Raw genomic sequence first — 26,224 nt, 5'->3', positions numbered from 1 at the left:
GGGATGGGTGAAATAGGTGATGGGGATTAAGGAGGGCACAGATCTCGATGAGCACCGGGTGATTAAAATAAAAACTTTAAGGGTGCTGCGTGGCTCAGTCGGTTAAGCGTCCGACTTCGGCTCAGGTCATGATCTCATGGCTCATGGCTTCAAGCCCCACATCCGGCTCTGTGCTGACAGCCCAGAGCCTGGAACCTGCTTCGGGTTCTATGTCTTTCTCTCTCTCTCTGCCCTTCCCCCGCTCACACTCTGTCTCTCTCTCCTTCAAAAATAAATAAACATTGGGGCGCCTGGGTGGCTCAGTCGGTTAAGCGTCCGACTTCAGCTCAGGTCACAATCTCGCGGACCATGAGTTCGAGCCCCGCGTCGGGCTCTGGGCTGATGGCTCAGAGCCTGGAGCCTGCTTTCGATTCTGTGTCTCCCTCTCTCCCTGCCCCCTCCCCCGTTCATGCTCTGTCTCTCTCTGTCTCAAAAATAAATAAACGTTAAAAAATAAATAAATAAACATTAAAAAAATAAAAAAATAAAATAGAAACTTTAAAAAAATAAATAAAATAAAAACACAGCAATTCCATTTCTAGAAAGGTAGCCTAAGGCGAAAAAATCATTGATATATGTAAAGATTAAGATATTTTTATGTTCATTGCAGCATTGTTTATAAAAGCTAAACAACTGAGGGCGCCTGCGTAGCTCAATCGCTTGAGCGACTGACTTCCGCTCACGTCATAATCTCACAGTTCGTGAGTTCGAGCCCCGCACTGGGCTTGCTGCTGTTAGCACAGAGCCTGCTTTGGATCCTCTGTCCCCCCTCTCTGCCCCTCCCCCACGGGTGCTCTTTCGCGCTCTCTCTCTCTGTCTCTCTCAAAAATAAACATTAAAAAAATTTTTTTAAATATAAAAGCAAAAAATTGGAAACCCCTAGTTTAACAAGGGGGTCAATTAAACAAATAAATGGAATAGATATATAATGCAACACTAAGAAGTCACTTATGTAAGTGATAAAAATATATATTCTTGGTCCAAAATCTTAACGTATACATGCATATCTTGCTAATATAGTCATGCATCTGTGCATGAATTCGTAAAAACATATAGATATCAAAATGGTAAAATTATATACCAAATCTCTGAGACAATTATGGGTAATTTTAATCTTTTCTCTATATGTGTTTCTATATTTTTTAATGACTATGTATTACTTTTCTACTCAGAATAGTAATTTTTTAAATGTATATACTGGGGCACCTGGGTGGCTCAGTCGGTTGAGCATCTGACTTCGGCTCAGGTCATGATCTTGCGGTCCTTGAGTTCGAGCCCCGCGTCAGGCTCTGTGATGACAGCTCAAAGCCTGGAGCCTGCTTCGGATTCTGTGTCTCCCTCTCTCTCTGCCCCTCCCCCGCTCATGCCCTGTCTCTCTCTCTGTCAAAAATAAATAAACATTAAAAAAATTTTTTAATAAATAAATGTATATACTTCATCGCATTAATTCTGTGTCTTGAGATTTATCCTAAGATAAATCTGCATCCAAACTGCAGAAAAAGACTTCTGCACAAAAATGTTCACATTGTATTATTTGCAAAGGGAAAATAAGGCTAACGCCTTATAAGTGTCCAACACAAAACTGGTTACATAAAATACATTACATCCACACATTACTATATGCTATTTTCATGTGAAGAAAACCCTCGTTATCACCATGGGAAACAGAGCTTGACTTGCTTTGTTCTGCTTCAAAGAATCAGAACCAAAGGGCAGACCTTGGAAGTGGGCCGATTTTGATTCCACATAGAATGTTCTAACCACGGAACCGGCTGCCTGGTGAGGTAATGAGCTCTCCGTCGCTGGAGGCTGGTGCTCCCACCAGGAAGCGTACAGAGGGCTCGTCTGGGCGCGGAGGGAGGCTGGGCCAGACGGTCTCTGGGGGGCTTCTGGAGGTGCGGGTGCCAAGCAGGAACCCACCTGGACTGGACTGAACAGTTGTCAAGGGAAGGGTCCCACTCAGCCGGCCTCAAGTCCTCTTTGTCTCTGTTCCACATTGATTCTAAATGTTTCCCGACCAAAGTGTTCCTTCCTCTCAATATGTTTTTAATTGGTCGGGGGCTGGCCTGCCAAAGTCATCCCACTAGTGCACTGGCCTCCAGACCACCTCAGCCCAGAGCTCAACCCACGGGGCAAAACCTCTGACAAGCAGGACCTGTTCCCGCAGCCACCGGCCCCTGCCGGTCAGCAAGCTCTCCCTGATGCCCAGTGACAGTCCTCGTCCTCCTGACCCTCCTCTGGGGGGACCCATGTGGATGGGGTCCCTGCCAGGTACCAGTGGCTTCGGGGAACCCCACGACAAGCCAGGGAGGAAGACAGAGAGACCGCAGCTGACCAGGACCGGCCGGCACGGAGCTTCCTCACCCTGGGCTGGGCCCCCTCTGGGCTCAGCTTCTCCTGTCCACTGCCCTGGGCCCCAGGAGCTCTCTCGCCTGAGGCCAAGGCCACGGGAGGGGCCTGGGCAGGCCGTGATGTCAGCCTGGGAGCCAGAGCTGGCTGCCGAGCTCCCTGACTTCCTCGGTAATTACTTCATTTACACCGAGCAGGAAGAATCCAACTCAATAATCTAGGCAGACGCGTTAAAAGTAATTATCTGTGTAATGCGTCCTGCACAGTCACCTTCCTGGGAAGATGGGAAAAAAGCTGACCCGGGCGGAAAAAAAAAAAAAAAAAAAGCCCCCATTGTCTCGAGCCTGTGCAGCCGCCCGCCAGGATTAATTACACACCAGCGCTAACACATTTATCACCTCGCCACTGATTGGAAAACCAAGGACTTTTAATAATTCATATCTGCAGCCTGGCTCTCTGCGCCCTTGCGAGGGGACACAGAGAGCCCGTTTTCCATAAGGGAGCCCAGCGATGGTGCCAGGCAGGCTGCCCGGCCCCTCCTGTCACCCCCACCGAGAGATGGCTCCCAGCCTCAGGACACCATCCGGCCCTTCCAGGACCCCACGCAGGCTGTGTAAGAGAGAGGAGCAGTGTCTCTTTGGGACCTCCCTCCCACCTCGTCTCCACCACCAGGATCTGCTCATCTCCTGTCCAAGCTGAAACGCAGCTTCCCTGAGGGGGGAGGCCACAGAAATCCTCCCCAGCTCCCTGCTCCCCGAGAGGGGCCTGGAAGCCAGGATTTGGGGGATTGTAGGGTGGGTGCCTACGATGCCCCCAAGGCCATCTGGACAGCAAGCTCAAGCAGAGACGTGCCCACAGGGCTCCCACCCCAGCCAGCGTCCAGGAGACCACCCAAACTGCCAGAGTGAGGGCGAGGGGTCTCTAGGGATAGGGAAAGACCTGCCAAGCTCAGAAGGCCTCCACCCTCTCTGACTCTGACTCTGACCCCATCCCTCCCCCCATCTCCCCCTTTCTGCAGCCCTCCCTACCCCTGAGCCCTAGGGCTGCCTCCCTCTGTCCTGGTTCTCCCATCCCTAGCCTTCCCAGGCTCCGGCCCCCTCTCTTCCCTCCCCTGGCTTGTCTGTGGTCGCCAAGAGCATCTCTCTCGCCTCTCTTCTCCCTCTGCCTTCCTATCGAATCCCCCCCCAACCCCCACCCGATCTCTCACCACCCCTCTCTGCCAGCTCCCCCACCTTGCTCCTTTGCCCAGAAGCTCACACAATACGGCTGAGGCCCTGCTAGCTGCAGCCCGACCCCACCGTTACAAACCCATCCCCTCGGGCTCACGTACCAGGCCTCAGCTCCTCAGGTGCTCTCCACTAAACCCGAGATCCCAGAGATCAGATGCCCCTAAGAATCCAAGGGCCTCAGCGGCCCTGGGCCCCCACCTCGGGCCCCTAAAATACACATGGCCTGGTTCCTCTCCACACGGAGGGAGGTGAGTCCCTGGGGCTGACCCACGCCTGACCCCTGGACACCCCTCCACCTTTCCTTCCTGCTGGCCTCCAACTCACTTCTGGCAAGATTAGAGGCAGGGTGGGGCTGGCCTCTTTGCTCTAGCCAGGCTGGGGGGGTGGGGGTAGGGGGGCAGTTAGACCCTAGGAAGCTGGCAGCACCAAAGCTGGCCTCACCCAAGAGATGCAATTCAAATGAAAGAAATGCAAACAGCATCAGCCCTGACTGGGGATCCTGGAGGTGGGGGTGGGGGCACCAAGCGGGTTATAATTAGCATCCGCAGCATCCATGATCCCCAAGTGAGGCTGCCAAGAATGAGGGACAGGGAAGGCAGTGGCACCACAGTGCCAGCAGCCCAGACTCACACGGCGGGCGGCTGCCAGCCCTGACCAGAGCACAGCCTGCCTCCTCCCGCCTCATCTATATGATGCATCAGAACAGACTCACCGGCTTCAGAGGTGTGAGCCCCGCGTTGAAAAGCTAGAACTCTCCGGGCCCCAAGGCACCCCTCCCCCAGCTCCGGCCAGCTGGGGTCCTCCTCCCCCGCCCCCCAGGGCCCCCGTCTGAAGAGCGGGGCTCTGGATCTGATCCGGTCTAATCAGTCATCTCTCCGGCTGGCAGGTCCCTGGCGCGGGGAGAGGATGCTGTTGTGACTGCAGGATCCAGCATCTTTCCCAGGCAGAAGCAGCTGGGCATGCTCCATCGGCTCCCGCGGGGATTTCAGGGCCACGTGACTCTCCCTCCCCAAGCTGTCACTTAGGATCAGGAGTAAATAGTCCCTGGAAAGGTTTAACTCCATCAACACCAGCGACAAGCTGCTAACCATCCATGCTTCCTGGAGCCCAGGAAAGGACGGAGCCCTTGGGCACAGCCTTCCTGGCCTTCCACCACCAGGAAGGGCTGCCCCCCAAAGGCGATCCGGGCCGCCTTCCTCGCGTGAGCTGCATTTTGCTGTTCTCCCGCTAGAGTGCAGGGAACCGGAAGGTGTCCAGGGGTCTGGCATCATGGGGACTCACCAGACCTGCCTGTGGTTGCCTTTCATCTCGGTGGCTGTCCAGCCAAGAGATGGGCACACCTCTGGGTGTTAGGAGGGCTTGGTAGGGGTCCTGGTGCCTTCCCACCCCCTTCCCCCCTCCCCAACAAGGAATTTAAAGAAATAATGTCTGGAACTGGTTGGACCCCATTACAAGACGCCAGGACCTCCCGGGTCTTCAGCCCAAATTGATCTCCGGTGACCTGGGGCAAGGAGGCCCGCCAAGCCAGGGGGTACCCGTGTTTGCTCAGAGACAGAAGGGAGGGCTTCAGACAATAGGACTGCAGCCCCATTTCTGCTGTAGACAAGCCCATGCCATTGAGAGATCTCTCCCGATCTCTCTCTCTCTTTCTCTGCCTCGCTTTCCTTCTCTTCTTCACATTTCTGGAGATGCGGGGAAAAAATAACAGATTCTCTGTGACAGTGCGTACGTGCAATAGAAACACTGAATTTCACAACCAGGACCAGAAAGATGGGAAGAAAATGGCCTATGTCTGCCGGGACATCCAGCAGGCTCACTGGGTCTCAGTCCCTCCTGCTCCTGAGACCTGGAAGCTACAGACCAAACCGGATGAGCTACGGTGGTCACTGCTGCCTTGTTTTTTAAGTTCATTTATTTATTTTGAGCGACAGAGCACTAGCATGGGAGGGACAGAGAGAAAGGGAGAGAAAGAATCCCACGCAGGCTCCGCACTGTCAGCACAGAGCCCGACGCAGGGCTCCAACCCACATCCATGAGATCGCGACCTGTGCCGAAACCAAGAGCTGGATGCTCAACCAACTGAGCCACCCAGGCGCCCCTGGGGTCACTTCTGAATAAAGACTACTTCAAGAAGCAGGAGCTAGATGGAGGGCATCTGCAAGGACTCACCCACCTATTATATCTTTTTTGAGTATTTATTATTACAGCAACTTGATTTCAAAAATTAAGCTTCTCTTCACTCAAATACAATGATTCGTCCTTCTCTGTGGGTCTCTTTTAATGTGATCGGAGTCCAAGCATCAGTTACCCAACTGAAGCCTTTCTCTTTAAAAAGAATCTGCTATGGAAGGGGCAGGAGCACAGGCTTCCCTTCCAGGGTCCAGGAAGAGCCACGTGAGTGGGGAGGGGGATCGTTACAAGGATCTGATCACACCCGAGAGAGAGAGAGAGAGAGAGAGAGAGAGAGACAGACAGACAGACAGACAGACAGCTACTTTCAACTCCAGAGTAGGCCAGGCCAGAGCTGAGAACCTCAGGTTAGACCAGTATGCACCTGCCTGCAGCCGTGGTGGGGAAGAGGATCCCTAGGTCACCCCTCACCTCTCTCCCAGCCCAGCTGAGATGCTGAGTTCATCGGCGATGAGAAAGGCACTCAGCTGAAGGGACAGAGAAATCCTGGGTGCAGGCCTGGTGCCAGGTAGTACTGATTAAGCCCAACCCACCTGCCCTGGCTGTCCAGGATTTGGCAAGCCTGCCCAGTACCGGCAGGGGGAGAGCTGGCTTCCAGCCAAAGAAAGACGAGGGGCTCTGGGGGGCATCTCTGGCCTTGAACAGTCAATGGATCAAAGCAGGGTTGGGGCCAGAGACTGCAGCATCTGGGAGGGAGACAGGCAGGGCGAGGAAGGGGATTAGGACCCCAGCCCCAATCCCACACAATCCTTGGGCAACTGGAAAAGGCAGGAGACGGACAGAAGGGCCTGCTGGGAGGGTTTCCTCTCTGGCAGACAGAGGGCAAAGGCTGCAGACAGATCCTGCGAGAGGTCTGAGCTGGCTCTGCCGAAGTCTCTGGGCGATCTGGGAGGCCCCCGGGGCATGAGAAACCAAAGGGAGGACTTCTGTGGGGGCAGCACCTTTGAGGAGTGGGGTGAGGACACCTGGCACGAGGAGGGTCTCAGAGTTCCAGCAAGGGCACGCAGAGGAGCAAAGAAAATAAACTCCCTTTACCAAGTCTACACTCTCTCCCTGAGCCCAGCAGTGGAGAAGCAAGACTCCTGTGACACTCAGGTGGGGAGGGCGTGAGAAGGAGGCATGAGGGAGGAAGGATCCTGAAGAAAGCACCCTTAGAATCCAGGCCCCCAGGCTCAGGGGTGGCAGGTCCAGAACTCTGGGCCACTATGAGTCGCTAAGCACAAGCACGCGGGTCCTCCTGGCCTTTTGAAGGTCATCACAGTCTCGGTGGCCATGAAATTGACGGACTTGTTGCCCCTCGGACATGTCTTACCCATTCTTCACCCCAGCCGCATCCACATGGGCCTCTCTCTCTGCCGGAAGTACCAAATGGGGAGCAGAAAAGGGAGCCCCCTGTGGTGAGCTACCTTTGAGGATCTACTGAGTTCCAATTCCAAGTTCCTCCCCTTAACCAACTGAGTGACTTGGAACAAGTTCCTTGGCTGCTGAATCTCAGTTTTTTTCATCTGCAAATGGGGTTTCTCTTCCCTGAGCCCCCCCCCCCCTCCCCATTGCATTCAGTACCTGTTCTCATCTGTCTCATTTTACTGTTCTGGGATATTTTGTGCCCCGCCCCCCCCCCAACCCCGAGGGCAGAGCTAGTCAGGTCACTAAGTATGAGGTTTGTTCCCCCTGTGACTCCTCTCCTTGTCCTGTCTGGGTTCTGGAGACAACAAAGCCCAACTTCCGGGGTGCCGCCTCCTCCGGGGCCCCATGGGTTGGGGTCTATGTGATGACTCCCATGAGCACCTGGGGCCAGAGCCCCGGGCTTCTGGATCCTGCCTTCCACAGCCCCTGGCGCAGCACTGAGCAGCCCATGGAGGAGCAGAAGGCACTGGTGGCATGACCGCCCATTCTGGCACCTCCTTAGAAGAACATGGAAGAAGTGACAGCGGCTGGGTGAGGCTCCCTGGGATGGAGGAGGTGAGGGGCCCACGGGGGCACTGGTGTCAGGGGGTGCGGGACAGAAGGGGCCCAGATTGGGAACAAAGGTTATTGGGCTCTGCAGAAAGCATCACTGCCGTGCCTCCCTCCCTGCCAACTTTGGGGAAAGAGAGAGGCACTCTGGGAGACTGAATTGGCAAGCTCCACAGCTGGCTGCCTCAGCAGGAAGCGGGGGAGGAGTCAAGGGCCAGAGAAAATCAGGAATGGGTGTAACACACCCAGATCTCTAAGCGTTTGAAAGGAGTCTACCAGATCCATAGTGGTTGACCTGTGGCGGAGGACGGTCGAGATGGTTCTGGAGTGAATCTGTGGGTCACCACTGAGCAAACGCCGCAAGGCCTTGGCCGGGCTGATCACGTGTGCTTTGGCGCCCTCTTCTGGATTCACGTGATACACGCACACTGGGGGTATTGCTGGGGGTTTTACCCACATTTTAACACTTGGCCTTTGCTCTTCTCTCTGAACCACCCTTCCTGTAAGTGACACCCTCAAAACCGCAGGCACACTTGAGCAATGACATCAGTTGTGGACCCCACGAGAGTCACCTCCCAGACACCATGAAGGGAAGGGCTTACTGACACATAATTATCATATTCGTCTGGTCCTGGGCAAATGTCAATGTTTGCTCATTGAAATTTGACCCGTCCACGCTAGAAGGAAAAAGAAATAGCTTCTCGAGTTGTCTGTATACCTGACTTTCTTTATTAAGCCTTGGGACCCATGTCTGGAGTCCTCAGGGTCTCCAACTCACCCACCAACCAAAGGTCCCAAACCTTGGTAGGGATTTGATCATGCAGGGAACCATGAAAATGAGAGGGCCAGAGTCATTCACTCATTCACTCACTCACTCACTCACTCACGCAGTCGGGGTTTCCTGAGCACCTCCCTTGTCTGAGCCTGGCACCAAGGATTCCAGAGACAGCTGTGGCATCTCTGTGGCGTTACGCTAGGCGCACAGCCTGTGAAATCAAGCAGACGTGGGGCTGAATCCCAGCTTTGCTTTCCAAAAGCTTCATGACACTGAAGGAGTTTTTTTGCTCAGCGTTAAATCTCAGTTTTAAGTCTCTATAGCCTCCTTCCTTGCTGAAACCATTAGGGTTGTTAGCGCCTCCCTCCCAATGCTATGGTGAGGACTGAATGAGATCGCGTAGTAAAGCTCAGCTCTCGGAGCGGCCACTGCCGCTCCTGACACATGGGGTGACCACCAAGTCTGGGAACAGACGCGAACGCATAACAGCTTGTTGCCAGTTCATTGCGACGCATGATGAAATGATACTGTCTGTGTTTCCAGACTTTATGGCCACCCTATGTGTGCCCTGCCTTTGACCGGCTTTCAGTCTAGCCCTGTGGTTCTCAAAGTGTGGTCCCCGGACCAGCAGCAACGTCATCACCTGGGAAACCTGTCAGAATGGCAAATTCTCAGACCTTCTGAATCAGAAACTCTAGGGCCAGGGCCAATCTGTTTTAACAAGCCCTCCGGGTGATTTCGACGCACACTCAAGTTAGTGAACCACCAATCTAGGGAAAATAACACACATGTAAACAGTTACAACACCGGTGGGCTTCCCTAAAGGAGTGATGTCATGGGCTGAGTTTTCAAAGAAAGGCAAGTATTCACAGGTGGACACAAGCCCTGTGAAAGGAGAGATTAGCACTTGCAAAGGCTGGGAGGCATGGAAAAGAGGTATGTGTTGAGGGAACCACAAATGATCTGGTCTGGCAAACTGGGGAGTATGGGAGGTGAAGTCAGAGCAGGAAGGCAGGAAACCAGATTATGAAGCCCTTTGAAGTACCTGAGTAAGGAATTTCGATTTTATCTTGTAACTGACAGAAGCATGAAAGGTTTTTTTGTTTTGTTTTGTTCTTTTTTTTTTTTTTTTTCTTGGAGTGACAAGGGGCAGGGGGAGGCGGGCACTGGGGATCCGAAATGGGCTCTGTGCGGACAGCAGCCAGCTCAGTGCAGGGCTCCAACTCACGAACCATGAGATCAAGACCTGGGCCAAAGTCGGACGCTTAACCGACCGAGCCACCCAGGCTCCCAAGCATGAACGGTTTTTAAAGCAGAATGATGTGACCAAAGCTGCGCTTAGCAAAGAAGCATTTGTGAAGCAGTATGGCCTGGAGGCAGGAACACCAGTCGGGAACCTGCTAGAATGATCCAGGTGAGAGCCCGTGTGGGCATGAAGTCAGGCTGTGACCATGGGGTGAAAGAGATTTAGGAGAATTGCCAGGCAGTGGGGCTTGAGGCTGTCTTGGAGGGATCTCCTCTGGTGGTGCTTCTTTATTTTTATCTTTTTAAGTTTATTTATTTATTTTTAGAGAGAGCGCTCAAGGAGGGGAGGGGCAGAGAGAGAGAATCCCAAGCAGGCTCCACACTGTCAGTGCAGAGCCCCACACGGGGCTCGAACTCACGGACCGTGAGATCAGGACCTGAGCCGAAATCAAGAGTCAGTCGGTCACTTAAGCAACTGAGCCACCCAGGTGCCCCTCTGGTGGCACTTTCTGAGAAAGACAGAACTGGTGTTGGTGAAGACAAGGTGAGGAGCTCGTGATGCTCCGGGCTGGTAGCCGGAGGAGTCAATGACGCCTGTGTGGTTTACCTCCCAACATTTCCATTCATTTATTCCAGCAAATATCTCAGATTCCTGTCACACTCTGGCAAGGTTCTAGGACACAGTGGAGCATGAGATAGCCAGAATCTGTTCTCAGGGCTGACGAGGCAATGGGGAACACCACCGATGACTAAGTAAATATAGAAATATAGAAACGACAAACTTCCAAGTAGTGGCGGGTAGTCTAAAGAAAAGTAACAGGGTCTGAGGGTGCCTGGCTGACTCAGTCTACACAGCATGAGACCCTTGAGCTCAGAGTTGTGAGTTTGAGTCCCACGTTGGGCATAAAGTTTACTTAAGAGAGAGAGAGGGTCTAAGGAAGAGCAGAGCAGGTAGTGAGGAACGGTCCCTCCGAGAAGATAACATTCGAGCTAAATGATACATAGGGGCCAGATGCACAAAAACAGGAGGAAAGTGCTCCCAGGCAAAAGGAACAGCAGATGCAAAGGTCCTGAGGTAAGCATGAATTTGGCACACCGGAGGAAAAGAAAGATAAAAATCACGGTAGCTGGCCTGTTATGGGAGATGAGGTCAGAAAGGGCCAGGGCCAGGCCAAGAAAGGGTCAGGGCCAGGCCACGGCAGGTGGTAAGTGTTCAGGGGTGGTTGAGATGAGGTAATACAGGTGGAAGTACTTAGTAGATGGTCTCAAGCACCAGATCCACCTGAGGAGTATGAAGATGGTTAGGATTTTTTTTATAATTAATTTTTTTTTAATGTTTATTTTTGACAGAGAGAGAGAGAGAGAATATGAATGGGGGAGGAGGGGCAGAGAGAGAGGGAGACACAGAATCTGAAACAGGCTCCAGGCTCTGGGCTGTCAGCACAGAGCCGGATGCGGGGCTCGAACTCACAGACCGGGAGATCGTGACCTGAGCCGAAGTCGGACGCTGAACCGACTGAGCCACCCAGGAGCCCAGAAGATGGTTAGGATTCTTAACCGAAGCAGGGGTTTGGGCTCAATTTCAGGGAAAGCTCAGGCTGTAGAACCCACATCCTAGCTGAACAGTCTCTGAAGCAGATAACTTGTCCATTTTGTTTTGTTTTTGTTTCAAGAAGATGGTTCACAGCCAAGCTGATGTAAAGGCTGGCTGGTCTGGAGGGAGGGTGGGCGCTCATGAGAGATGAATGAAGATTTGGAAGGGGGACAGGAGGGGGAGGAGATGAGGGGGGCCCTCCCTCCCCCGGCCGGGCAGGGGATGCCTCTGGCGGTGCCCACGCCCCAACCGTCTGCTCAGCCACTCTCTTACCAGCCCTGTAGACTCCGAGGCCAGGCCAGGCGCAGGCCTGAGCATGCCAAGCCTCGCCTGTGGGAACAATGCCAGGACCCAGCCTGCCTGGGAGATGGAGAGACCCAGGCCAAGGCGGCGGGAAATGAAACCAATCGGGTAGACGTGGACCACCCCAGCCCAAAGAGTTCTCTTCTGCTTCCAAGGTTGCATCCGGGGCGCCTTCCCCAGGTGTCCTGCTGGCTGCCGAGAGCACCAGCTAGCCCGGCCCACGGCGGAGCGTGACCAAACCCCAGGGAAAAACAGCACTGCACGTACCCCGCCACCTCCAGGGTCACAGATGCTCCGTCTAGGAGAGCAAGAGAGACGGAGTGGGCCTTGCCACGGCCCAACCTGCCTGTCCGCGCACCTCACTCACACCTTCCCTCCTCCTGCTCCACTCCCTGTCTCTTTCGGGCTTCCTCGCGCTCCGTCTCCTTCCTCGGAGACTTTTGTCCCACGGGGGTGTCTAAAGCAGCCTCTTTGCTTTACTTTGTTGAGCCATCCCTGCTCCCCCCAGCACTCCACCCACCCATCCAAACTGGGAAGACTTCCCATGATTGACAGTGGCCCTCCCAGGCCAACAGAAACATACACACCCCATATGCGCACGTGCATAAACACACACACACACACACACACACACACACACACACACACACACCACCTAGCTTTCTCTGCCAGGCTGGAGGCCTCCTGGCCACTCACAGACCCCAGCAAGGCCTTCAGTGCAAGAGCAGCCCCTTTAACAACCCCCCCACCCCCCACCCAGGGAGGCATCAGTGACCAAAACAGCAGGCCCAACAGCCACACCAGAAAGAAACTCCCATCTTACTCACTTGATGAAGTACACGGCTCCCTCCTGGGTAGAATCCATCTCCCAGCCTTTGGGCAACCCTGTGAGGAAGCAAATTCACAACATGATCCTCTCTTTCTTCTCAGCCCCGTACACCGGGTCTGCGCTCAGGAGGGATGGGGCCCGGAGAACCAGGAAAATTCACAGACCAGCCAAAAGTGCTCAAACCCACCTATCTCTCACCCTTTTTGGTCCGTCATCCCCATCGGTCTGTTTCTAGCAAAGAAGAAGAGGGATGGCAGTTAAGTGACCGAATGGATCGCTACCTCACAGGGTTTGCTCGTTCATTCGACAAGCTTTTCCTGAGCAGCTACTCTGGGCCAGGCCCTGCGCCAGCCCCAGGGACCCAGCGGTGAATGCACAGGTGGTTCCCCTGGAAGGGCGCTCAGGGCGGTCCCACAGCCCTCTCCTTTTGTCGCAGAAGCACAAGCAAGATCCAAGGGCGGATCCCTTGCCCCAGGCCTCACAGACGAATAGCACCCAAGATCAGAACAGGACTCAAGCCTCCAAACCCCAGGCCAGTATCATTACCACCAGCTTCTGCTGCTTCTGGACAAGATACTGAGGACTTTTTCTTGCGATGAGAACTTTTAGGATTTACCCTTGGCAACTTTTACTGACTATAGTCACGGTGCTGTACATTATATATTTCCTTATTTTCTAATTGGAAGTTTGTACCCCTTGACCTCCTCCACCCGTTCAGCCCCCCACCAGCTCCCCTCCCCTCCAGCAACCACGGTTCTATTATCAACGAGTTGTATTTAGCCTGTTCTTCCGTCTTCCTGTTTAGATTCCACATAAAAGGGAAATCATACAGTATTTGTCTTTCTCATGTCACGTCGCACACCCCTCTCCTGGTCCATCCTTGCTGTCACAAGTGGCAGGATTTCATTCTTGTTTATGGCTGAGTAGTATTCTATCAGATATATACCACATCTTTACCCATTCATCGGCCATATTGTTTTCCAGAGTGGCTGTAGCAGTCTGCATTCCCACCAACGGTGCATGAGGGTTCCCTTTTCTCTTGTATCTTCGCCAATGCTTGTTGCATCTAGTCTTTTTGATAACAGCCATTCTGACAGCTGTGCTGTAATATCTTGTTGTGGTTTTGATTGCCTTTCCCTGAGGATAAGTGATGTTAAGCATCTTTTTGTGTCTATTGGCCATCTATATGTCTTCTTTGGAAGGATGTCTATTCAGGTCCTCTGCCCCCTTTCTGATCAGAATGTTTTTTGTCTTGGGTTATGTGTTTTGTGTGTTGTGTGGGTTTTTTGGTTTGGTTTTGTTTTTGTCATTGAGCGATATGAGTTCTTTATGTATTTTGGATATTAACCCCTTATCAGATACATGATGTGCAAATATTTTCTCCCATTCTGTACGTCGCCTTTTCATTCTGTGGATGGTTCCCTTGGCTGTGCAGAAGCTTTTGAGTGTGATGCAGTAGCATTTGTTTATTTTTGCTTCTGTTGCCCTTGCCTTTAGAGTCAGCTCCAAAAAGTCATCACCAAGACTAGGGTCAAGGAATTTATTGTTTTCTAGGAGTTTTATGGCTTCAAGTCCTACATTCAAATCTTGAATCCATTTTGAGTTCATTTTTGTGTATATGTAAAATAGTGGTCTAGTTTCATTCTTTTGCATATAGCTGTCCAGTTTTGCCAACACCATTTAAAGAGACCGTCCTGGGGCACCTGGGTGGCTCAGTCAGTTAAGCATCCAACTCTTGACTTCAGCTCAGGTCATGATTTCATGGCTCATGAGTTCGAGCCCTGCATCGGGCTCTGCAGTGGCAGTGCAGAGCCTGCTTGGGATTTTCTCTCTCTCCCTCTCTCTTTGCACACCCCCACCCCCCTGTTGCTCTCTCTCTCAAAATAAGTAAATAAACTTTAAAAAATTTTTAAAGAGACTGTCCTTTCTCCATTCCATCTTCTTGCCTCATTTGTCATAAATTAATTGACCATATATGCGTAGGTTTATTTCTGGGCATCCCTGAAATAAATACCATTCAATCATGGTAAATGATCCTATTAATGTCTTGTTGAGAATATTTTGTTGAGAATTTTTGCAATTATGTTCATCAAGAATATTGGCCCATAATTTTCTTTTTGCCTGGTGTCCTGGTCTGGTTTTGGTATGAGGGTAATGCTGGCCTCATAAAATGAGTTTGGAAGCATTCCTTCCTCTTCGATTTTTTAGAAGAGATCGAGAAAGATAGGTATTAAATCTTCTTTGAATGTTTGGTAGAATTTACCCATGAAGCCATTTGGTTCTGGGCTTTTGTTTCTTGGGAGGTTTTTGATTAGTGATTCCATTTCCTTACCAGTAATTGGTCTATTCACACTTACAATTTCTTCATGGTTCAGCCTGAGAAAGAAGATGGCATGTTTCTAGAAATGTATCCATTTCTTCTAGGTTGGATAATTTACTAGCATATAATTGTTCATAGTAGTGTCATATGACCCTTTGTATTTCTGTGGTGTCAGTTGTAACTTCTCCTTCACTTCTGATTTTATTTACTTGAGCCCTCTTTCTCCTTTTCTTGGTGAGTCAAGCTAAAAGCATGTCAATTTTATCTTTTCAAAGAGCCAGCTCTTAGTTCATCTTTTTTATTGTCTTTTCCAGTCTCCATTTCATTTATTTCCACCCAGAGCTTTGTTATTTCCTTCCTTCTACTAACTGTGGGCTTCACTTCTTGTTCTTTTTCTAGTTCCTATAGGTGTAAAGTTGGTTTGGTTATTTGAGATTTTCTTGTTTCTTGAGGTAGACCCATATTGCTATGAACATTCCTCATGGAGCTGTTTTTGCTGCATCCCAGAGATTTTGGTATGTTGTATTTCTGTTTTCATTTGTCTCAAGGTATTTTTTCATTCCTCCTTTGATTTCTTTGTTGACCCATTGGTTGGTCGGTAGCATATAGCATCCACATATTTGTGATTTTTCCAGTGTTCTTGTAATTGACTTTTAGTTTCATACCATTGTGGTTTGAAAAGATGCTTGATATGATTTCATTCTTCTTAAATTTACTGATACTTGTTTTGTATCTTAAAATGTGATCTACTTTGGAAAATGTTCCATGTGCCCTTGAGAAGAATGTATCTTCTGGTCTGGGGTGGAACGTTATGTCTGTAACCATTAAATTCATTTGATCTAATATGTCATTTAAGGTCATTAATCCTTCTCTGTTGATTTTCTGTCTGGTTAATCTAGAACAAAATCTTTTTTAATAGCACCTCTGAAAAAAAAATATCCACGGAAATGCTCAAAGCAGAGAATCACAGGCTTACAGAGTGAGCAAAACCTGAATAGATACAGAAGGTGACCATGGCTCGGAGGTGCCCAGGCACTCCCTGCAGGTGGCTGCAGCCCCTAAGAGTGGGGCTGTATTAGCACTCTATCTCTTAAGAGCGCTCTATTAGGTACTGTTTCATCCTACCCATCCCCCCAAAAGAGCATCCTGCCTCCCTGACAAACAGGATTCCTCCACCCCAAGGCAGAGGAAGGGTCTTCTGAGAAACTCAAGGGAAACCACTGTCCAAGGTGGAGACAGGCAGGGCACTGGTGGAGATCATTCCTTTTGGGCGTGCAAGAGCCCTGTGGCTGACCTATTGTAAAACATGTGTGGATTCTCTTGACAGATGATCACTGCCACCTGTCTGGTCAAGCCAAACACCTGCCTTGTGTATGAGGTTTTACAAAACATAGCCATTCACTCTTGGTCTGAATCTCTCCCGCCATATTGTCAGCTGCCTCAGGGCACAAGCTGCTGGAGAGCAGAACCTGGGTTCTATAGAGTGGCGGGCCCAGTCTGTATAATTCATTTTATTCACCTCTATTTCTCAAGGGTCTAGATTTCCATGGTTAGTGTTGGTGGTGCTGCTGCTGCTTCAAAGTATCAGGGAAGCCAATGAACCCAGCTCCCCTCCCAGGGCTTGGTCCATAGAAATAATAACACCAGCTGCCACTTAGTGCTTCCTTCCTCTCAGCTACACATTCTACCACTGTTAGCATATTTAATTTGCAGAAAAGCAGTATATGATAGGCATTGGCTTGAACATTTTTATAGACGAGGAAACTGAGGCCCAGAGAGGTTAATCAACTTGCTTAAGGTCACCCAGGAAGTGTCTGGTCTGGGATGTGAGTCTGGTCTCTACTGCCTCCAAAGCTGACATTCTTTCCTCTGTGCTGCTCCATAAATGCTACTTGTTCCCCTCTGTCCCTGTGGGAGGACGTTCCCATTCAGAAGGGCGTGGGTTGGCAGTCTCCCCAAGTAGAGGGATCCCCATTGGGTCAGAATCATAAATAATCCTGCCACTGTGATGTGCCTGGGAAAGAGGCCAGCGTGGATTTTGTCCCCTGCCTTTTCCAGCAACTTCCCTCCACACTGCCCTCTCTGCCCGGGCAACACCAAGAAGTGCTTATATTCCTGTCCAGGCGGAGTGCCCGCTGAGGCAGCTGCCCTCCCAGCAAGCTTCAGGGGCATCTTAACCCCTTCCCAGCCTCGGACAACCAGTTGGCTGCAGCCCAAAATGAAGTAATTGGCTCACAGGCTTTTATCCGTCTTCTAGTCCTACCTAGGGCCATAGCGAGGTACACGCAATCAAATTTTAAACACGGAGAGCAGCAAAAACAGCAACCCAGGAGAGGGACACAGCCCGATCTTGGGGTAAGAGGCCTTACTTCATGTCAGAAGTAACAACAGTGACCACAGCGATAGCGGTCACCTCCATTGATGGTGATTCTCTCGGGTAGCCTTTGCTATCATCTTCGGAGGTTCGCTGTCCTATCCCTATTTTGCCAATGAAGAAGAGCCAAGTCCCGGAAGATTTAAGCCACTTGCTCAAGACCACCCTGAGAGAAAGTAGAGTCAAGATTTGAGCCCAGGCCTCTCTGCCTCTAGAACTTAGGCATTTCACCCTGGCACGGCTTTGCGCAGCTGAACGGCCAGGTACTTCCCCTCTGTTCTTCGATCTTCCCACCCTTGAAAGAAGGCGTTGGGTTCCAGGGTCCCTGAAGTCCCTTCCGGCCCTGGAAACACAATGATCCTAGCCCAGAATCTAAAAGAAAGTGGGCTCTGGGAGGCCAACACCTTACTTAACCCAATGTGTCCCGCAGTGCTGGCTGTGTCCCATGAGCGACCCAGACTCCTAGAACCACGTGGTGTGCAGTCAGCGGAAGGGCCAGAAGGCCAGCGAGGGTGGCTCTGTGGCAACATTCTGAAGAGGAACACTGCCTGTCCACTCGAAGTACCCCGGCCCTTCTCATTCTTGGTGTCTCTGCCTCCCCAGTTTAGACTGAAATTCCGCCTGTACGTGTCCTCACCTTCCCACTGGCCTGGGCTAGCACTGGAGTCTGCTCTACAGTAAGCAGTCAGTGTGGGCCCCGTGCCCTTTTCTCTCATGTCCCCCCACCCCCACCCCAGTGTGAAGGCATTCCTACTAGCCATGTGGGGCTACTTAAATTTGAATGAATTCAAACGTAACAGTTCACTTCCTCAGCCACACTAATCACGTTGCAATCGCTCAGTAGCTATTTGTGGTTAATGGTGACTCTGCTGGGCAGCTCAGAGAGAGAACATTTCCATCATGGCACACGGTTCTATGGTACAGCACCAGGAACTGGGATTACGCCCAGCTCAGGAGCTCTGAAGATGGAGAGGAGTTTCTGACTGGGCAGGGAGATGACAGAGGGGTCAAATCTGTGTCCTCAAAGATCGGTCCCATATGCTAACTACAGAACTGGAAACTCAGAAAGACCTCAAGGTGAGCATCAATGCTCCTGCACCCTCCCCAGGTGGTCCAAATGCTAAGCTGAATCCATCCATGCAGAAAAGAAAAAGTCAGGGGCGCCTGGGTGGCGCAGTCGGTTAAGCGTCCGGCTTCAGCCAGGTCACGATCTCGCGGTCCGTGAGTTCGAGCCCCGCATCAGGCTCTGCGCTGACGGCTCAGAGCCTGGAGCCTGTTCCAGATTCTGTGTCTCCCTCTCTCTCTGCCCCTCCCCCGTTCATGCTCTGTCTCTCTCTGTCCCAAAAATAAATAAATGTTGAAAAAAAAATTAAAAAAAAAAAAAAGAAAAGAAAAAGTCAGAAGCAAAGTCAGGGCAGTTATGCTGCCTCAAGCCATTGTTTCCTCCTCAATTGCAAAGGTGGGGACAGCCAAGCTCCTTACCTGGGCTGGAGGAGTGTCCACTCTGGATGGGTGATTCTGTACCAGGGTGCACCCAGCTGGTTGACTTTTCCTCATCGCTACAAAAAAAAAACCAAACCAAACCAATAAGAAAGTGTCAGATACCGGGGCGCCTGGGTAGCTCAGTCGGTTAAGCGTCCGACTTTGGCTCAGGCCACGATCTCACGGTTGCTGGGTTGGAGCCCCACTTCGGGCTCTGTGCTGACAGCTCAGAGCCTGGAGCCTGCTTCGGATTCTGTGTCTCCCTCTCTCTCTGCCCCTCCCCCGCTCGTGCTCTGTTTCTCTCTGTCTCAAAAAAAACCACAAGAACCCATAAAAAAAAGTCTCAGATACAATAGAGGCTTCCCGGAGTAGGACATCCCTCTCCCAATTCACACCAACACTGACGGTCTGATCCCAGGCACGTGAGATAGATGAATCCACACAGCCATTCATTCATTCACATGCACAAAGCATTTACTGAGTAGATGCTGAGGAATCAGAAATAAATAACATCTGACCCTGACCTCAAAGAATTTATAACCCACGGGGGAAACAGACATATAAAAAGACGGTTGCAATGTAATATAATAGGAAGTATACCCTATCCCTATTATAGCTACGCATAAAGAGCATTATCCCATCACAGAGGAGGAAGTGCTATCCGGGACGAAATTAAGGAAGGGGAACAGCACGAAGGGTGTGCTAAGGAGGTGACATTTGGGGTGACAGGTGAAGTCTCTGGGGAGAACAGTGAAGGTACTCAACTGGAAGCTTCTCAACGGATACAAGAGGAGGAGGCTAGGTGAACCCCTAGTCCTTGGGTGTCTCAATGTTAAATATTTTCGTTCACAACAGTCCTTCACATGAGGAATTTTACAGATGATGAACCTGAGGTTCAGAGAGGTTAAGGGACTTGCCCCAAATCATATGATCAATAAGTGATGAAGCCAGGATTCTAACAGCTCACTCCTGGCAAGTTGGGCTCCCCAAGACCACAGATCCGCTGGGTCTAGACTGGGAGGCAGATGAACCCATCAACATTTCTCCACCCCCACCAACCAAATGATATTAATTTTTCCAGAGTCATTTGTGACCCACACGAGGCACCTGACTTTCTGGGCCAACCCAGGCACGTGGAGGAGAGGAGTCTGTATCACCTGCATCATCCAGGCTTTGGGGTGGGGCCTGTCTTGGGGTCTAGGACAGGACTCCACTCGCTGATGTTAAAGTATCCTTAATACTTTAATTAATATAACAAATCTCATTAAGAATTTTTATTGAAGTAAGATACACAATGTACAATGCTGCACATATTTAAAGCGTACCATGTAAAGTGTTGACATGTGTATATACCTGTGAAACTATCACCAAAATCGAGATGTGAACCCCCCAGTTTTCCTTTGTGCCCCCTCATAATTCCTCTCTCCCACGCTGTCAGCTCTTTCCACCTGCACTGCCCCCCCAACAACAACTAATCTGCTTCCTGTTTCTATAGATTAGTTTGCATTTTCTAGAGTTTCTAGAATTTTATATAAAGGAATCATGCAAGCTAGACTTCTTTGACTTCTTTCTTATTTTCTTCCTCCTGCTCTCCTTCCTTCTCTCCCTTTCTTTTCTCTCTCTCTCTCACTCTCCCCTCTCCGTGGTAACATGTGTTCATAGTTGATTCCGCTTCATTCCTGAGTAGTATTCCATCATAGAATATACCACGGTGTCCATCTACTCACCTGGTGATGGACATTCGGGTTGTTTTCAGGTCGGGCCATTACAAACAAAGCTGCCAGGAATACCTATGCCTAAGCCTTCGTGTGGACACATGCTTTCTTTTTTCACTGGACTCCACTAATGTTTCTCTGAGTTTGGACACCTGCTACAGGACGGGGTTTCCCAGTGGACTCACCCGTCTGATGAGGAGACAAGAAACAAAGTCACCGTTCTGGTGCCCCCAGGACCCTCGAACCATTGTGCACACACAGAGATGCCCTGTGTCGTGGGCTTTGGTGCCGGGAGGCAGTGCGAGAGGAAGCCCAGGAAGAGGAAAGTCAGCCAGTGTGAACTTTAAGTGTGCGGGGAAACTCACGCCCTTACACTTCCTCTTCAGCCACCCGGACACCTTCTGGCCCCGATTCCTCTTCTCCTCTCTCACATCATTCCCTCAGACGACCATCTCCACGCGTCCTGGACATCATGGACAATCCCAGGGTCACAGAGGTGGACACGATCCCGCAACCTCAATGTCTTTCCCCTGTCGTTCTGCTACTCCCCTTGCCAGCTCCTGGCCCAGAACGATGCAGTCACAGGCTGTCTCCACCCCTGGCTCTGGGCTGACAGAGAACTGTAAAACTGGGAGGACCGATGTCACTGCAAACCCACAGTCCCCACGCTTAGCTGGTCCCTAAGTGCCACCTAGCATCTTCTTCAGGGGCCCCGGCCAGTTGCCATTTGCAGAGTGTTCTAAAGCTTCCCCATCAACCTCAATCCCCTCACCAGCCTCTTCTTTCCTCCCCCTTCCCCGTTCTCAATGGACAATCTTATCACTTACTTCAAGAAAAACCAGAAACCATCAGTCAGGAGCTTCCTCAATACGCCCAACCAGCCACCCCCCAAAGCACCCATATCCCCACCTTAATACTTGTCTCTAGGGGCACCTGGGTGGCTCACTCAGCCAGTTAAGCGTCCGACTGCAGCTCAGGGCATGATCTCATGGTCCATGGGTTCGAGCCCCACATCGGGCTCTGGGCTGACAGCCCAGAGCCTGGAGCCTGCTTCAGATTCTGTGTCTCCCTCTCTCTCTGCCCCTCCCCTGCTCACGCTCTACCTGTCTCTCTCTCAAAAACAAATAAACATTGAAAAAAATTTTTTAAAAAATACTCGTCTCTACATGAAGAAGCGGCCTTCCTCCACGTAAGCCTAATCTCTCTGCCTGGGTTATAGTCCCCGTCATCTCCTGTTTTTTCCAGAACTTTATTCTATTGAGTATCACAAGATTGTCTCTTCCACTTCTCTCTCCCTCTCAGGTCATCGTCTGCTTAGCCCCACTCTGGTCTTTGTCTTCTGGTCTGAACCCTCCGCCTCCCCTCCCAGCTTGTTCCTCTTCTTACTGACCCAGCATCCTTCTTGGAAACTGGTCCCCTCCAGCTGTCCCCACTTCCTGGTCTCCCTCTCATCCATCCTTTGCAATCTGGTTTCTGTCCTCAGTCCTCCCCGAACCCACTTTTCTTAGAAGTCAGTAAAGACCTCCTTAGTTCTAGCCACTTTCCAGTTTTAAGCTCATTTGGCCTTTCCGCTCTTGACCGTTCCTTCCTCTTACCATCTCTCTCCTCCTCCTGCTAGGGCAGTGCCCTTCCCTCGCAACCATCCTGCAATCTCTGGTCTCTCTTCCTCTATCCTTTCCTTCTACACTGGTGCTGCCTGGGTACCCCCATCTTCTTGGTCACACATTTCTGGACGGTTCCACCCTATGCAACGACTCCCAGGACTTCCTCTCCAGCCCAGGCCGCTGTTTGTACATCCACTTGCCTGTCAGACATGACCTCCTGAAGGTCCCGCAGGGACTTCAAATTCAATACTTTCCCCTGAATCTATACGCCCCCTAAAATCCATTCCTTGTCCCATACGCCTCATCTCTGTCACACTCAAGTTAAAACCTCTGAGATTCATCTTTGATTTTTCCTTTTCCCTCTCTTCCTCAACATTCAGGCTGTAAATGAACACCCTCCTAAAGATTTCTCCCATCTCTCTTCCCTGTAACCTCACCACCTAAATCCAGGCCTCATCAGCTGTCTCCTGGACCTCAGCAGTCACCCCTGACTGCTCTCCAAACCCCAAGTTTCTCCCCCTACGCCCCCGTTCAGCCTTTAAGTCATCATCTGCCCACACAGCTGCCAGAGGGATGCTTCCAAAGCCCAGGTCTAGGTGTCAATCCTCTTAAAAATCTCCTTTGGGGGGTGCCTAGCTGACTCAGTCATAAGAACGTGTGACTCTTGATCTCGGGGTCCTGTTTGGTGTCGAGATGACTTAAATAAGACAAAAAATAAATAAATAAAAATAAAGGGGCACCTGGGGGGCTCAGTCAATTAAGCATCTGACTTGGGCTCAGGTCACGATCTCACAGTTTGTGGGTTCGAGCCCTGTGTCCGGCTCTGTGCTGACAGCTCAGAGCCTGGAGCCTGCTTCGGATTCTGTGTCTCCCTCTCTCTCTGCCCCTCCCCTGCTTGCACTCTCTCTCTCTCTCTCTCTCAAAAATAAAAAAATATTAAAAAATTAAAAACAAACACACAAATAAGTGAATAAACATTTTAAAAATAATAAAAATAAAAATCTCCTTTGGTTTCCTATCACCTGCAGGACCAAGTTCAAATCCCTTAGCCTAACACACAAGGCCTCTCCAAAGCTGCCCCTTCTTATTGGTCCTGCCCCCTCTTCTGCAGCACCCCTGCAGCCTCCACTCCATCTCCACTGACCCCCTCAGAGTGTTCTAGACAACCTGTGCCCTGGCACTCATCAGCGCCCTCCTTCCCACAGGCCTCTGCTTCAGGGCCCCTTTCACCCTGGTCCTCTGCTCCAGAATCAGCCCAAATGTCTCCTCCTCCAGAAAGCTCTCCCTCCGCTCCCCAAAGAACGTCAGTTCTTTTTTTCTTGTGTTCCTAGACCATCATGCAAATACCTCGAGAATATATCCTATTATTTCCCAAGTATTTATTTGCATTTTCTCCCTATCACCTTCAAGGAAAAACCTGTATCTCACTGGTTTTTTTTTTTTTTTAATCTCTAATGCCTCGCGGTGTGGCACACAAACAGTGGCTACTCGAATGTTCGTGGAGTGAAAGGCCAAGAGAAGCTGGAAGGCACGCAAGAGTCTGGGAAGAAAGAGGAGGACAGCCAAATTAACCACTTCAGCTGAGGAGCTCCTGGAAATACACAGGCGAAGGCCCCGCCCCAGATGTGGATCTCTGGAGGCGGGGCTCAGGAAGCGGCCTTTTCTCCATCTATTCCTCGGGTGATTTACATGGACTCAAAGGTCTGAAACCACTGACCAAAGGGACTCCGGTTTTAATACCGGTGGAGTTCTGTTATTTAAGAATCTGACCCAGGATCGAGAACTTCAGTGGAGCTAATTTCTAACATAATCTAATTACAGCATCAATTATGATCATGGCGATGATAATTACAGAAGAAAGGCCTAAAGCAAGTGTGGCAACGGAAAAGCAAGGGGAAAATCCGCTGGCTTCCTTGGGCTCCAGTTCGGTGCTGGAGGGAAAGCAGTGCTCTAAAGTCGGCGGGTACCGGGCTTAGCCTGAGCTCTGATTAACAAGTGGTTTTATCTGGAACAAGTACCCTTCCTCTCTGTAGACCTCACCTCCCCATCTGAAAAATGAGGGGGTTGCAGCCAAGGCTCCCTTTCAGCTCTAATGTTCTGTGAGTGGCTATCTTGAGGAAGAAAAAACCCATCATGTGTGGGTAACAGTTCAGAATGCTGTGCTTCTAGACTTGCTACATTATCGGGAGATTTCTATCCTGGCAAAGAATGACTATAGCAGGAGCGGGCCAAAATCGCACCAGCGAGGCCACTCTGTTATAATGAGATTATGCCAGAGCCATTTTGGTTTATGAAATTAATATAACGGTACTAATATATTACTGAGAGCAGCAGAGGCTCCCTCTCCTTAAAGAATGCCAAATGCGCGGTGGGCATCTTCTCCTTCCCCTTGACCACACAGCCCCATAAAGGAAGCAGGAAGGGAGAGGGGCTGTCTTCCTGGCAACACGGAGTCCTGGGATGAGGGACAGCCAGGAACTGGTGGCTGAGACAGGGTCTCCTGGTGTGATGTCTCTTAGCCCAAGTGTTCTGTAGGAAAATCTGGTGGGGGGGGGGGGGGCAAGAGAAAGAACATACCCCTGGCCCTTTCAGAGGACGGGGTTGAAAGGAATGACGGGCCCACTGGACACTGGGTCCAATCATCCTGCTTCGGGCACCCGCTGCCCCCCCCCCCCCACTCTGTCCCCCGTGAATGGGGACCAGCCGGAAAGGCCCGCACCTGCCCTGCCGCGCCCTGCCTTTCCAGAGGAGGACATGCCCAGCCTTAGCTGGACCTTGACCCATTGAGGAAAAGGCGGGAGACACATTCAAACAGGCGGCGATAAACTTATTAGTCATGCCTGCCTTTCCAGCCATCGCTTCCCCCTACCGCTCAGCCTGCCCCCCGCCCTGCCACCTTCCAAGTTGGACAACTCGAAAGAAAACATAAAATGGCAAAACGAGAGAGACCAACGTACTTGATGAAGAAGATTCTCCCACCGCGGTCAACTCCGTAGGTCCACCGGCCGGGCAAGTCCAACCAGTCAATCTCATCGGCCATCTCGGCCCCTCTCACTCTGGGCACCCCCCCGGGGCGCGGGGCTGACGGGGGGGGGGGGGGGGTAGTTGGGGGGGGTGGAGGGCTTCCTGCCCAGCAGCCCCCACTGTCCGCACTCCCGCAGGCGGGGAGGGGGACGGAGGTGGGGGGGGGGGGAAGGGTCCTTGCGGGGCGCCGGCCTCTCACTGAAGGCGGCGGGCCGCCAGCCGGGCAGCAGGGAGCAGGCGAGACTTAACCCCGGCGGGGCCGGGCCCCCACTCCAGCCGCCGCCTCCCCGCCCGGAGCCCGTTTCGGACGCCTCCTCAACTTAACGCCGGGCAATCCGCGCCGCGGGGGGTTCCGACGCTCCCTCGCCGGACTGCTGGCCGCCGCGCCGAGCGCTGTCCCCTCCCCGCCCGCAGCCGCCCGAGGAGCAGGTCGCCGTGCGCGAGCGAGGGGTGTCGCCTCTTCGCTCCCAGCTGCGAACCTGCACTTGAACCGCCGGCCGGCCGAGGGGAGGCGGGGCCGCGCCGCCGCCGCCGCCGCCGCCGCCGCCGCCGAAGGTAATTCACAGCCGGGAGGACTAACAGCGGCAGCTCGGCGGGTCCCCAGCCCCCGGCGTGGGGCGCGGGGAACCAGTTTGGCCGAAAGGGCTTTGAATGACGAACCTAGGGGACACGTCCGGCCCCTGACCAGAAAAGGGCGGGTGGTCAAACCTGGTTCTGCTTGGAGGGAGGTTAGTAGAGGAACAAAGGTCAAAAGCAGGGAAGGGTGGCACGCACGGGTGTGGGCAGCAAGGGGCCCTGGATGTCAGCCTCATTAGTCAAGCTAGCTCTTACTTTTGTTTCTGAGCACTTCCTCCAAGAAGCCTGCCATGACTAAGGAGAATCGGAGGGAGACCTTAGGAACACACCCAGAGAACAGCAGCTTTTGTGTCCCTTCCCCCTAACTTGCACCAGAAAAGGAAAAGGGAACGGAAAAAAGAAAAAAAGAAAAGAAAAAAAAAAAAAGGACTGGAATGTGTTCTGTGCACAGAATGCAGGTTGCAAACATTCAAAAGTGGCATATCAGAAATAGTATTGCTGGAACCCACAATTGTGCTGTCTCTGTATCGAAGTCCGGGTGTAGTGAGCTTTTCCCAACTTCCTCCGGACCAGCCCCTGGGGCTCCTATTAGGTGCACACCGTTCCAATCCATGTGTTAG

The 26,224-nt window shown here is 51.6% G+C and overlaps 1 protein-coding gene across 16 annotated transcripts in view; it reads right to left on the bottom strand.

Annotated features, from left to right (window-relative positions):
• Nucleotides 1-25,495, bottom strand: part of PLEKHA6 (pleckstrin homology domain containing A6) — a 141,588-nt gene extending 116,093 nt beyond the window's left edge. For 4 of the 16 annotated variants that reach the window (XM_027074797.2, XM_027074794.2, XM_027074801.2 and 1 more), the window contains exons 1-3: nt 24,962-25,492; nt 18,686-18,762; nt 12,508-12,565 (exon numbers count right to left, since the gene is read on the bottom strand). In XM_027074797.2, coding sequence (XP_026930598.1) covers nt 12,508-12,565; nt 18,686-18,762; nt 24,962-25,044 — 218 coding nt within the window. In that variant the 5' untranslated portion in view covers nt 25,045-25,492. Of the gene's footprint in view, nt 1-4,329; nt 4,403-12,507; nt 12,566-18,685; nt 18,763-24,961 lie in introns of those variants that run through there. The other 12 variants (XM_027074786.2, XM_027074792.2, XM_027074788.2 and 9 more) reach the window with 7 other exon arrangements.
• Nucleotides 25,496-26,224: the final 729 nt, after the last annotated feature.

The sequence above is a fragment of the Acinonyx jubatus genome, chromosome E4, assembly GCF_027475565.1.
Source record: "Acinonyx jubatus isolate Ajub_Pintada_27869175 chromosome E4, VMU_Ajub_asm_v1.0, whole genome shotgun sequence".
Taxonomy (NCBI): domain Eukaryota; kingdom Metazoa; phylum Chordata; class Mammalia; order Carnivora; family Felidae; genus Acinonyx; species Acinonyx jubatus.
The sequence above is the reverse complement of the archived record's forward strand: the minus strand, read 5'-3'. Positions and strand labels throughout refer to the sequence as shown.